General features: G+C 40.2%; 1 protein-coding gene across 1 annotated transcript in view; it reads left to right on the top strand.

The window, feature by feature from the left end:
- Nucleotides 1–14,401, top strand: part of LOC121515368 (cat eye syndrome critical region protein 2 homolog) — a 91,377-nt gene that overhangs the window by 51,050 nt on the left and 25,926 nt on the right. The window contains exons 3-7 of the mRNA XM_041796086.1: nt 3,726–3,909; nt 5,852–5,979; nt 7,909–7,992; nt 8,728–8,804; nt 8,923–9,083. Of these exons, the coding sequence (XP_041652020.1) occupies nt 3,726–3,909; nt 5,852–5,979; nt 7,909–7,992; nt 8,728–8,804; nt 8,923–9,083 (634 nt within the window). The remainder of the gene's footprint in view (nt 1–3,725; nt 3,910–5,851; nt 5,980–7,908; nt 7,993–8,727; nt 8,805–8,922; nt 9,084–14,401) is intronic.

The following is a 14,401-nucleotide window of genomic DNA, read 5'->3' on the forward strand; positions in this document are numbered from 1 at the left end:
GGAGGACAACCTGCTTTATTGGACTGGACAGGCGCTGGCATCCTGGGGGTGGCTGCTCAGCACTGGCCTTTCACTGAGCTGCCCTTTTCATCCGCACGTGTTAAACGCTCTGCCGGAGCGGGGGAGACGAGGGAGGGAGGGAGAGGAGGGAGGATGCCGGGGAGATGGAGGGACAGAGAGTAGGAGAGGGATGGGGTTGCTAGGAGGAGGGGAGCCTGCAGCTGTGTGAAAAGTGCACGCTGCTCTTTCAAGATAAGCCATTTTTTTCTGTCCCTCTCTCTCTCTGAGCCGCTGCGTCGATGCTCACCCCTGCCCCACAGCTCTTGTTCTCTTCATGTGAGCTGGAACTGAAAGGTACAGATTAATCGGCTCGACCTGAACCGGAACCAACGTTTATTTACCAGCTCTGCCTCTCATAGCACAGATACAACCCCACTCCCATTCAGAGAAACTACTCTGTTTTCAGCCCCACCTCCTCGGTCTGAACGGTCACTGTGGTAGTTTGAACTCTGTTTGTTTTCTAAGCTGCACACCACAAAAGGGACACCAGTTGATAGTGAAACATTGTCTGCAGTCTTTATAACATCCACAAAGCATTTGCAGTTGAATCAGTTAAATTTATCCATGTTGACAGATTCCAGCAGGCAGAGAAAACTTTCTCCTGTTTGTTTTCAAGTATTTTTAAGCATATCTCAAATGAGGGTTTATAAACATCTGAATGTTTAGGAAATCTATGATGATTCTACTCATAACTTCGTGATCTAGAGTTGGGTTAAACAGTATCAGCAGAGATCAGCAGAGATCTATAAACATAGGGATGGTTCACATTTCTGTACACCATATGCATTCAGGTCTCAGACATTGAATGCCAAATCACAAGGATTCACTGGTGAAGCTGTTCTCTTTAATGTAGTTTTCACAAGTTTTAAGATTAAACACAATTTTTAGAGTTTAAAATCATGGACTGCAACATTTGTGATCAATTTGGATGTATGAAACCAAAAACAGTGTTTATCACAAACTTTATAAATGGTAGATTTTAAGTCACTTTTTAGTCATCTTTTAAAGTTTGCATTTAAATGCTTGTATCCTCTCCCAGATTTTGTTTGGGTTATTGAAAAACTAATGTTACTGCTGAGTAAGTCTCGAATGTGTGGGCTAGCAAGGCCTCCCTTTTGTTTCCTAGGTTTAGAGGACACACACTGACGGTGTTGGGAGTAATGCAGTACAATGTTAATGTAATCACATAGTATTTGTCTTACGCAGTAGTGTAACGTGTCACTGCAGCTACTAGGGATGAGCGTTCGGAAGAAACCTGCCAACTTGATCATCTGTAATGTTAACGATCAATTAATTGATTGTTATGTATGTATAAAAACATACATACATGGGCATATATGTATAACATTTCCCTAACAAAAACAAATAACAATAACAGGTAACTAATGAGTGTGTTTCTAAATGATTTATTTATTTTCACCCTTCGAAAGCCTCTTAAAGGTGCAGTGTGTAATATTTAGCCTAGTAGCATTTAGTAAAACAAACAAACTTGGTTAAATGAAACATGATGTCTAAAGGTAGGCCTATCCTAATTAGTGTTTATCCACCTGAAAAAAATGTGGGTTTTTTTTTTGTTTTTTTTTTTTAATTAACTCAGAATAAGCAATCATGGGGAGGGTCCCCTCCACGGATGCCGCCATCTTGAATTTTTGCATTTTGAATGTTTCTACGACGCCACAGAAGCAACCAAATAACAGATACACTTTTTTTTTTAATACCACTGCTTGCCACAGTTTTCACCAAAGAAACATGCAAAATGCAAAAATTCACACTGCACCTTTAAACATAAACAAGACATGGTCCCACTCACAATGTCATGATGGTAGATATTGTTGTGCAGTGCAGAGTAAGACGCGTTTAGTCTTTTTTTAAATGCCAACATCAGAGTAAGATGCATTTAGTCTCTTTATTAAATGCCAACATCAGAGTAAGACGTGTTTAGTCTTTTTTTAAATGCCAACATCAGAGTAAAATGCGTTTGGTCTTTTTTTAAATGCCAACATCAGAGTAAGATGCGTTTGGTCTCTTTATTAAATGCCAACATCAGAGTAAGACTTGTTTAGTCTCTTTATTAAATGCCAACATCAGAGTAAGACTTGTTTAGTCTCTTTATTAAATGCCAACATCAGAGTAAGACTTGTTTAGTCTCTTTATTAAATGCCAACATCAGAGTAAGACTTGTTTAGTCTCTTTATTAAATGCCAACATCAGATCGACTAAATTCCCTGTGATCAATTAAATTTTTAACGACCAATTAATCGATCATCGATTAATTGTTCCCATCCCTAGCTGCTAGATTAGTAATCACATTACTGTAAAATGATAATCTTGTTCCTTGCGTTACTGTAAATGAACAAAGTTCCTGTAAAACAGGAGAGCGGAGTAAACAAATCAAGCAACACTAGCTGAAATAGGTGAGTGACACATCAGCTAAAGTTTGTGAAAGAGGGAGAGGTAAACAGCAAAGCAGTTTGGATTAGTGTTCATTTTGTCGACTAAAACTACGACTAAAATTGTTCGTCGACAGCCTTTTTTCCCATAACAAAAAATAGACCAAGACTAACAAAAATAGATCTGTGATGACTAAAACTAGACTAAAATGTAATGTAGTTTTCTTCAGACATTCAAAATCCATGATATTTCTCCACTGTGGGTAAATCCGTCAAGAAACAATGCATCTGTATCTTTTCGGCCTCTCAGCTGTAGAAAGCAGGGACCCCAGGTTTGGCAGGGTGCAGAGAACACACGCCATGATTTGGTACCAGATTTAGGCAAGAGAATAAATGCTTGGACTAAAAGTAAAGACTAAAATGTGAGGACTTTTTATGGACTAAAACTAGACTAAAATGTTTTGAGTTTTCATCGACTAAAACTAAAAAGGATAGAAGTGACTAAAATGTGACTAAAACTAAAATGCATTTCATTTAAAGACTAAAACTAAGACACTGGTTAACACTGGTTCTGGTTTGGATAAGGCCGTCTTTAGATGTGCATAGATATCAACACTACTTAGATTTACTAGATTTGTTTTACAAAAAGACAAGAATTTGACAGGGAAGAGTAAACTGTACCCACGTCTAGGATTGGGGTTTGCCACTAATTGCCTGAATTGATTCAATTCCAATTCTTGATTTGATTTGATATTGATTCATGAGGGATATTTTAGTAACAAAACCTATGTTGCTTCGACATTTAAGAGATTCTCAGAGAACTGTAGTTGGAAATAGTACAAAGAATGTTCCATCCAGGCAAATTATTAAAAATATCAGGGTTTTCATTAAAAATTGACTCTAAAATAGTAGTACTTGCATCACTATTTTACCTCCATGTGGCACATCCTGGATATGGCCTCTTTTGTCCAGTTTGCCTCTGTATTTGTCATGTTTGAATCCAAATTGCAGTTTGATATCCTATTTTAAGTTTGGAGGTTCCTTCACTGGAGCAGAGCTGCCAGGCTTCACCGTGTTTGCTTGAACAGAGATAAGTCACTTTCTGCAAGTCCAAGTTAAAATTTTATTGTTTCATGAATAGAAATATAGAGGCTGCAGGTTGGACACGAAGCCACTTTTTGACTCCTTAAAGGAGGACGGGCCAACATGATGAACATTTGGGACTTGCTTTTCTCGCTCACAGTCTCTCCTCTGTTCTTGTGCTTTCCCCCTCAGCCCCCAGTCATTTAGCCGTTACCTGGACGACATCATCAGCTACAGGTGGGAGCTGGAGGAAGGGAAGCCTAACCCCCTGAGAGAAGGATCCTTTGAGAATCTCCCTCCTCGCACTCAGGTTGAACTGCTGCACCGACTGTGTGATTACCGCCTGGATGCTGCAGATGTCTTTGACTTGCTGAAGGTACGTTCAAGAGGATCAGCGACACTCATTTCATTCTCACTACCAAAGGGCCAATTTGTTGAAAATTGTAGGGAAGTGATTCCCAACCTTTTTTCCCCTGGAGCCCCCTCCAGTTGTAGCTAAGAACCCTCCCCCTGGACCCACGCTTTCAAAGATCAACATTTATTTTAATTGTTTTAGCAATACAGTAAAGGGCGTGAAATGACCACGTTTTTGGCAATATCACCCAGCCCTACTAATAATGGACAAACCCAAAAGCTGCTAAGGCTGAATGTTGGTGCAGAGGTTAGCACTATTCCCTAACAAGGCAACAGGAGGGTTCCTGGCTGGGGCCTTTCTGTTCAGAGTTTGCATGTCAACCTGTGCATGTGTGGGTCCTCTCCAGGTACTTCTGCTTTCTCCCGCCACCAAAGACATACTCGTTGGGTTAATTGGTGACTCCAAAGTGGCCGTAGGTGTGAGTGTTAAAGTGCCTAGTTGTTTGTCTCTGTACGACAGCCTTGTGACCGTCTGGCGACCAGTCCAGGGTGTACCCTGCCTCTCGCCCAGTGTCAGCTGGGATAGGCTCCAGCCCCCCACAACCCCAAACATGTTAATTGGCATAGAAAATGGATGGATGGTGGGAAAAAGCTGCCTTTTTTAAAATTCAAACAGCTTTTAAACGCTATCACAGCATGAGTACAAGTGACAGATGACTTGATAGCTCACTTTCTGGTTTTTTGTTGTTGTTTAAAAGGCATAAAAAGCCAAAGTGGTGCTAAATGCTAAATACTAAAGCTGGCTCTGCGGTTGGAATCAAGTTAAACTCATTAAAGGATGTGGTAGAGAGATGCACAATGAAGAAGGTGGAGGCCATTCTGGGGAACATGAATCATCCACTTCATATCACCCTAAATGACCGAAAAAAACAACAATGGTGGATGGTTCCTCTCTCTTCGTTGCAGGACACAAAGATATAGAAGATCTTTTATACCATCAGCAATAAGACTATATAATTCTACCAGAAATAGATGAGACTCCAGACAAATGAATTTCCCTTAGGGGATTAATAAAGTGATTGTATTGTATTGTAAATGAGGAAGCATTATTACAGGGATAAGCCAATGATCTGATTTTTATAAAGAGCCCATCAGAGTTAGAAGGTTTAACAGACATCAGCGGTGGAAACGCAACCAAAGTCAGGGTTTATTTTTCCAAACTTTCCTGAACAGAACAGAAACCAGACCGCCTGGTGAAAATGCACCAACAAAGTGAGGAGGTGGACCGCATGTGGCACCCAGACTGCCAGTTGGCCACCCGTGGTTTAATAGAACCTGATGTGTTTAAAAGTATGCAGTCTGTTAAAATGGACTTACTCTTTTTATGTGGATCCAACTGAGTTAAAACTGAAGTCATACGCTTGAGGGCAGTGATGAAAAACAGCACTGAATATTCTTTAGTGTGATAGTTTCTCCCCTTCAAGCATTTGATACCATTAAGTCCTAATGTTTAATACAAACTGGTTGGTGAATATTTAAGCATCGTAAGACTTTTTCACTCTGAATCATTTATCAGGACAGGAGTGTTTAACTGTGGCCTGAGGAGGTTCTGTAAGATTTTATGTACATTTTAATTTCTAACAGACTTCTAGCAGTCTAACTAAATTTAACATGGCTTTGGATAGAAATGTAAAAAAGATACCTCTCCTTTTTCTCTGTGTTATCACTACTGACACATGTGATTTCAGCCTGACATGAGGTTTTTAAAATAATCCATCAGATTAAACGAATGAATGCACTGAGTAAGACACTGACAGGCCTTTGTGTCGCTCATGATTCACCGCTGTGTAGGCTCAAAGGACTCAGTGAGATCATCCGACATGACTGATGATTTAAAAACAGAGTCCTACACATGATTTAAGAAGTGCTATTTATTTTCCTCCCACCCACAAACCCTCCATCAGGGCCTCGATGCAGACAGCCTGAGGGTCGAACCCCTGGGGCAGGATGGAAATGGAGCCCTCTACTGGTACTTCTACGGCACCCGCATGTACAAAGAAGAGCCAACCAAGAGGAAAGCAGAGAAGATCAGGTAAAAACCAAAATACACAGGGCACTGCCTGTCCTCTTTCTCTCTCTTTGAGTCTGTTCACACGTCTCCTAATAGTTAAGAAGGTTCCTTACTGAGGGAAATGACCCCAAAGCGTGGAAGTGTCAGCCGTGACAAATTCTCCAAATGAAAAGAAAAGGAGCTTCATTGCTTCCTTTATCATCTTCTTCGTCAAAGCATGCACTGGACCATTCTTCATGAAAGAAAGAGAGGGAAATATGACCCACGATTCTTTGCTGAACTTATTTTACAGTGACACACCTCTCAGTCTTTTGTAAAAACATGGGATCAGCATGATAGAGGTAGATGTCAGTGTCCTCTTCAAGATAATTATCACTCAATACTTCAGTCTGAATTTGTGTTGTTTTGCTGTTTTGGGAGTGTAAAGATTGAGTGATGAACGTTTAATCACTACCATTTAAAAGCTTGATTTTTGCTGTTTTTATGACATTAAATATCTTACTCAAGTCAAAGTTTATTTATATAGCACATTTAAAAACTACCTTAGTTGACCAAAGTGCTTTACAGGCTTTGACAGAACAATTAAAGCACAATAAATGACTCATAAAATCATAATGATCCAGCATTATCAAAGGGAATGCATATCAAAGTGTCAAGCTCAACTTCTATTAAAAGCCAGTGCAAACAGGTGAGTTTTCAGCAACGATTTAAAATTATCTAGAGACTGAGCAGTTCTAATATTAAGAGGTAAACTGTTCCACAGCAAACGCCCTGTCACCTCTGGTTTTAAGACTGCATCCAGGCTAGGGATGCACAAATGCAGCAGTTAAACATCGATATGGGCCAGTATAGGCCCTTTTGATAGACATCGGCCATCGTCAGTGATGTGGGAATGAACCAATGTCAGTCGCGAGTGTTGCTGTTGTGTAATTTCATGCAGGTATTTAGCACACCTAACAGCTGGTTCAGAGAAGACTTTTCTTGTAAGGCAGAAAAAGTCACATCCTGAACAAACTCTGATCTGTAAACCAGTGTCGGCCAGAGGCTACGTTGCTATTTCAACCATTGGTTTCTGTATTAGTCCTGATTTTTACAACCATCTACATCTTATCGCTGAAACGTTGTAGGCTGCATGATGGTGCAGTGTTTGGTGCTGTGGCCTCAGGAGAAGGTTCCTGGTTTGAACAGGGTGGAGTTTGCGTTTGTGCATGCGCGGGTTCTCTCCAGGTACTCCAGCATCCTCCCACAGTACAAAGAAATGGTCGCTAGGTTTGTTGGTGTCTCTATAATAGTCCGGCATGTCAGCCCTGTTATTGGTGACCAGTCCAGGGTGTGCCCCACTTTTCCACTGAGAGCTGGGGCCAAATCCAGCCCCCATGACCCCAAATGAGACGAGTAGTTTAGCATAATAAGATAAAACAAGGATATCTGTGATAAAGTGTGTTTGATGCTTCACAAAGTCCGTGCTTCATTGGTATTAAGATTCTGATTTTTTACTTGTTGGTTTTACAACATCTGCATCTAATGCGTTAAAGAAACAGATGCCAACAGATGCATGTTCTTAGTCCATGATCAGTAGATTATAAAACCATCTTTAACTCTGCCAGGTGTTTCTCTGGTCAAATCCCATTATCAGTGCATTTGTTTTTCCCTCTTATTCTGACCTTTCCTCGACCCTGTGACATTTTTCATCAAAGTCAAAAAAGGTGAATAGGAAAGTGCTTTGGGGGGTCACTTTTGGACTCTTTCTCTCTCTTTCTTTGAAATGGATGCTCAGTAAATGGTCTTGTTTTCAGTGGTTAACGTGTGCATGTAGTAAACGTGTAATCGCAGCAGCAGTTTGACACTAATTTACAGGCCTGTTAAGGGTTAATTATAGAGGTCTCCCTTTGCTAATTACCCATGTGAAAAGGCTATAATTTTAAAGAGTTCTTCTGTTTTTCCCTTCAGTGAATCCTCTGAGCTGGCATTTCCAGAGAAGAAGAAAAGAGGAAGACCACCAAAGAAGAGACAACTAGAAGACCCTCAGTTGAGGTGAACAAATAACTTTTTTTTGTTTGTTTGTTTATTTTCACTGCAAACGTCACACTGCAGAGGTGTAGCATGTGCTGCTCAATGAACCTGTAATGGCACATATTTTACTGGTACTGGTTGAATGTTTCAGATTTTTTTTAACTTTCATGATGGGGTACTTAGTGTATTTTGAGGATAAAAAGGATTTTTTTCAACTGTAGCATCAGGCTGCAACATGACAAAATTTTAAGAAGTGATAGTGTCTGATTACTTTCTGAATGCACTGTGTATTTGCCAGTTACACGGTAGAATTTAAAATCTAAACCTGAGTATTTGCCTAATCTGTAGTTTAAAAAAATGATTAATTCTTACCTTAAGCTCCATTCACTTGACCGGTCCAGATAAACATCTCATTTTAAAATGTAAAAACCATGGAAGCCCAGCTTTGCTTGAAATACATCAAATTTATATCCCAGTAAGGCAAGCAAATTTTACTTGTTGGGTGGTTTGAAATAAAATACACCAGCTAGTTTAGTTTGTGCATGCTTTATCCTTTTCAGGTCTTGACTTAAATCATTGAGGTTTCTGTAATTGATTTTATTTTAAGATAGATAACTAAATACCTTCTAACATATTAGCCTTGGCTTTTAGCTTTCTCTTTACTTTTCCTTTGGTTCTTTGCCTCATAATCACGAAAATTAAGTGTTTTTGTAGAAATGGTTTGATGTATTACTCTGTAATGTCTTGGCCTTTCAGTGATGTAGAAACTGAGATGACCGAGGTCACAGAAGAGAAGACAGAAAATGAGCCTGAGGATCTGCACCTCAACACAGGTGAAAGGACTTCATAAATTTAAGCTGTCTGTGTTTTTTCTTTGTTCATTGATATAAATGCCTCCACACATTTTGCCCTGAATAATAAGCCAGTTTGTCTCCTCTTTGCTTGTTGCAGGCCGTAAACGAGGCCGGTGGTCCCTGGTGTGTGATACGGAGGAACAGTGGGTCAATTTGGCCGAAAGCATCAAGGACAAAACCTCCCCACAGGACCGCCACCTCTATCGCGTCATCAGCCAGAACTTCCTGCCGGAGATCAGCAGCATGATCGAGCACAAGGTCAGACACCAAAGAGACGCTATTAGTCTTGATTAAGCTGTCCATAATGCTTTCTTTCAGACTCTCATAGTCTTGTTGGAGCTTTTCAACTATAGTGCCTGTTAAATTTTTGAAATGTGATTCTTTAAGTTTCAAAAAGTACCTTAGTTTAAAAAAAATATGCATCTTCTGTTGTATTTGTGAAGTAGAGTAGCTGTAGTGGGACATTCATGTTCACAAGCCAGCAGGATGTTTCTTAAGTTCTCTTGGTGTCTCATTAGGAAGACAATCTTACGTTTAAGTCTCTTTGAAACATACAGAGATTATAGGTGGTGATGGTGTGACTTAAGACAGTGGCTTAAGTCTACAAATATACGTGTAAGATTTTGGTCCTGAAATATAAGTGACAAAAAGTGCAAAAATTCAACCATTTAGTCTTTCTGTCATTCTCTCTTTCAGTTTTGTAATGTAAAACATAGCGGTAAAACGATAAACTGATCTATACGTCAAAGATCTGAGTTCATGGTTTTCAATAACAGAGGCTTTAGCTTGAGGAAAAGACTCGACAGGGATGGGTAGAAGTATCGGTATGAAGGAAGAATGATTGAATTAGTTATCCTGTTGAGTGATATTTCTCTGCTGGTTTGTCTGGACAAGAAAATGTTGACTCTCCAGCTTCAGAAACAGGTGAGATGAAGCAAAGCTGGTCTGTGCTTGTCCCTTAAATCCTCACATCAGCTTGGTAATGAACCCTGCCTCAGGCCTTCAGCGTAAACCTGACTTTAGAGTTCTGCTGTATGCTCTCATGCTAGTTTGGATAAATGAGGGCAAAAGTCCTACCACCAGTTTCTCAGGTCAAGCCTATTTGTCTACTGTATCTTTCCTGGAATGTGTTAATACCTCAGGGGAAGATTACACACATGCTGTGTGTCCTTTTCTCTCTAAGAATCAGTCAAAGCCATCCCCGAGCAGTGAGGTTTCCTCACAGCTTTTATATTCAGTGTCCAATGAAGTACTCTGTTTCCTGTTTGTATGGGTTTTTTAGGGCTTTTTTTCTACCACACTGATACAAAACCATCTCTGTCTGCAGCCTGTCAGCATTTTTTCAGTAAAAAAGCCTCTGGTCAGCAGGACAGTCACTTATCTCATGGCATGATGTACTGATTATAAGTCTTGTCCATGTTACACAGCCATGAGGTACTGAAGCACACACCTCTTCCATGTGTGCCAGGGTACTGTACCATGCTTCAGCGCTATATAGAGGACTTAACAGTCAAACAAACCAGACTTTTGAGGACAGCTTAGGGGGCAGTGCATATTCCGTAGTGCGAGTGCGCCCTTCCACTGTTTTCATTGCCTTCAATCTATGACAAATATAAACGAAAAATACTCAATATTGGGTGCTGAAGGATTCTGTTATTGTTGCTGCAGTATCCAAGTGGGTATCAAAATCTGATGCTTTTCATAAGTATCATATCTGCATAAAATGGCAAACTGCACACTGTCTAAATAGCATTGGTGCAGTAAAGACAGAGTGCATTGGTGCATGCATTTGTGCAACCATTACAGTGATGAAATTAGGTGTCCACTAGTTCTGCACAGTTAATGTTATTGCAATTGTGATGTCAGGCTATGCAATTACTTAATTGCACAAAAGTATGCATTTATTTATGTATTAAGAAGAACTTGAAAGGTTTACAACAACATCTGCAGTAAGGCCTTTAAGTTTACATTAGTTCCAGTATTGCAAGTTCCCTTATTTTTAAAACAGGAAAAACTTTTATTTGTGTTTACTTTTATATCTTATGTGGATTTTTGAACGCATTACTTTTACAACTTCATGTTCTTCATAACTAAACAAGTAGACTCATGATACAACTTATGTATTATATCAGAATTGCAACTATAACTAAAATGTTGTTCAGTATAATTGCTTGCATATTATAACCAAATCGTGCAGCACTATTGCCTAGTGTGAGTGCACCCTTGGACTGTTTACAAGAGATTTTTTGTGCCTCATGATAAATGTAAACATGAAAATATCCAACATGGTTCCCAAAGACTTCTGTTTTTGGTATCAAATTTTTTTGCTGTTACTAGTATCATATCTGAATCTCAAAATGGGTAATTTCCTGTGTGTAACTACCAAAAGTTGCAGGCCGACTTCTGCATGCTGTCTAAATTGCAAAAATGTGTTAGTGTATGTATTTGTACCTTTAAGGCAGTTTTTAAATTAGGTGTTAGTCCTAATTTTATCTCTGATTTCTCACAGCAGGAGACCAAATTTATCTGTTTGGGTTATTTAGACAAATAATTTGAAATTGCTGGTTTTCTTTTCACGAACAGTCCAATCACCTCCTGACTCATCGATTGTTATCTTTAAATCTGTAAATAGGGAATCATGTTCATACTTGACATAAACAAACATGTGTTTCTGCTTGTGTGTGAATCCAAACATGTCAAAAACAGAGTGTGTAGCCACTTGAATCCGTCTCAGGCTGCTGTCACCAGCCGTTTCACGGGGCACTGAAGGCAGGCAGGAGCTCACCTTGAGGCAAGAAGGAGCCTCTTGAATGACAGCTCTGCTGTGCTGCAGGATTCTGTCAACCTCTCTAAGTGGTGACACCAGCACTCTATCTTCTGTCTGTTGGATGAAGGGGGGGTGTAGTGCTAGTGGTGGTGTAGGGATGGATTATGCAGCCTGAAGATGAACCAGGGCTTCATGCAAAGACAAGGCAGGGATGGAGTGTGGAGGGAACTCTAGATCAGATCATTAACACCAGTCTTCTGCATCTCAGTCACTTTTCAATCTTACTTCATGAGGTGCAACCATATCAGATTTTTACATCTTGAAGTGAAATTTCTTGTTTCTCATTAACTAGAGTTGCAGTTGTCTCCTGCACTTTGTCTAACTCACACAAATCAATTTTGTTGAACCCTAAAGAGCACGTGCAGCAGAGTGCCATCACTTTAGCTCATTTCTTAGTGGAGGAACTTCTGGGGCTTTTCCACAATGAATTTTTGCCCCACCGATCCAAACCAAGTTGTGCTTATTTTTTCTTCTCCATCACTAGTTTGGCTGTGTCAGGCTACCATAAGCAGTCCCCAGAATGGTTCTGCTCTGGAGCAGGGCCCAAGCTGCCCGCTTTGCCTCTGAGCCTGCTGCAGTGACGTCACTGTGGATCGTCATCATCCAGGGACGCCTTGCAGACATGTTTAAATAGCAACTGCTGCACCAAACTTTTAAATACCTGCCAATTACCAACAGAAGTAGAAAAAATGCCAACTATTGAATAAAACAATGCTTAGTGAGGCACAGCTATTTGATGTCATCGACTCAAAATGCAACGTCGTCAGCTCAGTTGTGGTGGAAAAGCAGATCCCCTAAGTTGAGCCAAGTCACAAAGTTAAATGGAAAAAGGCCCATGAGGCCCTCACTCACAAAAGTATTTATAGAAAAACTTCTCCCTATTCTGTGCAAACTGGTGTTATTGTGAAAATGTCTATAGCCACATGCCCTGCAGTGTGCAGGTATGACAACAAACTTTCCAGTGATAAGGAAAACAATGTTTTGGCATGATTAGAGACTAAACTATGAGTACAAAAAGTCAGCATATCTGACTTTGATATTTTTTATTATTGATACAACCAGGGGTTAGATCTGTCTGGGGCTTTCAGAAGCTCCATACATGTTGGGTCGTTATGCTGCTGTCTTGGAGGAAGCTTCCTTTTAAACAAACAGTCATGTCACACTTCTCAGTTTTGGGTTCTTCCCCCTCCCATACTAGTTTATCATCTCATGTGAACAGAGCTGGGCTCCATATAGGTGCGGGTAGCTCTTCACATTCAGACTCAAAACTAGAATAAAACGCATGAAGCACAACCTTTTTTATTGCTGTTTGCACCTTATTTTATCAAGGCTTTAAGCTTATTGAATAAGACTTTAAAATCTAATTCAGACGAAAAATTTATGACGTGACGAGATGGTTTTAGGACTTCACTGGCAATGGTTATATCTGTCTGAACCAGGCCATCGCAGATCCAATCAAGCTGTCCAAAGGATGTTTGCCTGCATTCTTTCCAAAACACCAGCAGCTTGTCTCCCCCCTTCCCAGATTTTCTCAGACTGTTGTTAAAAGAAGAGGGGATGCTACACGATGGTAAACATGATCCCTCCCTTCTTTTTTGAGATGTGTCGCTGCCATTAAATTCAAAATGCGCTTATATTGTTAATGAAATGGTAAAATATCTCCTTTTCAGCATCTTATGTTGCTTATATTCTATCGTGAATAAAATATGGGCTTCTCTGGTTTGACAATTTGTTTCTATTTACATTTTATACAGCAGCCCAACTTTTTCTAATTGGGGTTGTACTCCATATAGCTAATCATTTACAAGCCTCTGAGGTTGTTTGATGGACATCCATTATGCCTCTCTGTGCTGTTGGCCACTCAGGCTGACAGTCACTCATAGGCGGGCTTCCCTGATGAACTCTGACATGATCTGCAGAAGCCGGCCCCTCACATAGACAGACCTTAGAGGGATCTGCTCAGAGCTATGTGTTGGCTGAGTTTCCCCTCCTTTACTGTCCTCTATATCGGATCACTGATGCTTCATTGATGTGGACTGAAGTGTTGACTGTAAACTGTTTTTGTGCATGCTGTAGGATTGAAAACACAATGTCCAGACAGGATTACATAACTAACTATTGTCATATCAGAGAATATAGTGGGCAGAAGACTTTATCAGTTACCTCCTCAGCTCCTCCTATAGGGCTTATTAATAAAAATGATAGTCATCAGGGCTCACGAGGCTGGATGTACTTCTGTTTCCCCCTGGGGAGAGGTGGGGGAATGCAGGCTGCAGAGAGCGAGTGTCTTGGGGGAGGGGAGAGCAGATCCAGTGACCTCTCACCGCTACTCCACTGCTCCCTCGGGCCTGTCACTGTGTTTGCCTGTGTGTGGTTTCTGTCTCTTTGTCTTGAAGACTCAATCAATTACTTATTAGTTGACCATTTCATTTACCAGACAGATCCACGTATGACATCCAGAAAGGAAAGCTAAAGGAGTAGAAGAAGAATGTGACCGTCAATTCTGTTTTTATTATGTGACAACATAAACAGCAAGGCTGTCTGCATTGATAACACATAGATTAAGGTCTGAAAGTTATGTGATTAGTATTTAAATTGCAATAGTCTCATGCTATTTTTGTCTGTTTGTTCAAATGTGTGATAAAGATGTTTCAGTAGAGATGCTCTGGCATGCATTTCATGCACATTTTTGTGCATAAATCGCACAAAATAAAATCAAACTCATCCATCATGTTTATACCCATTCAAT

Source organism: Cheilinus undulatus, linkage group 9 (assembly GCF_018320785.1).
Source record: "Cheilinus undulatus linkage group 9, ASM1832078v1, whole genome shotgun sequence".
In the NCBI taxonomy this organism is placed as follows: domain Eukaryota; kingdom Metazoa; phylum Chordata; class Actinopteri; order Labriformes; family Labridae; genus Cheilinus; species Cheilinus undulatus.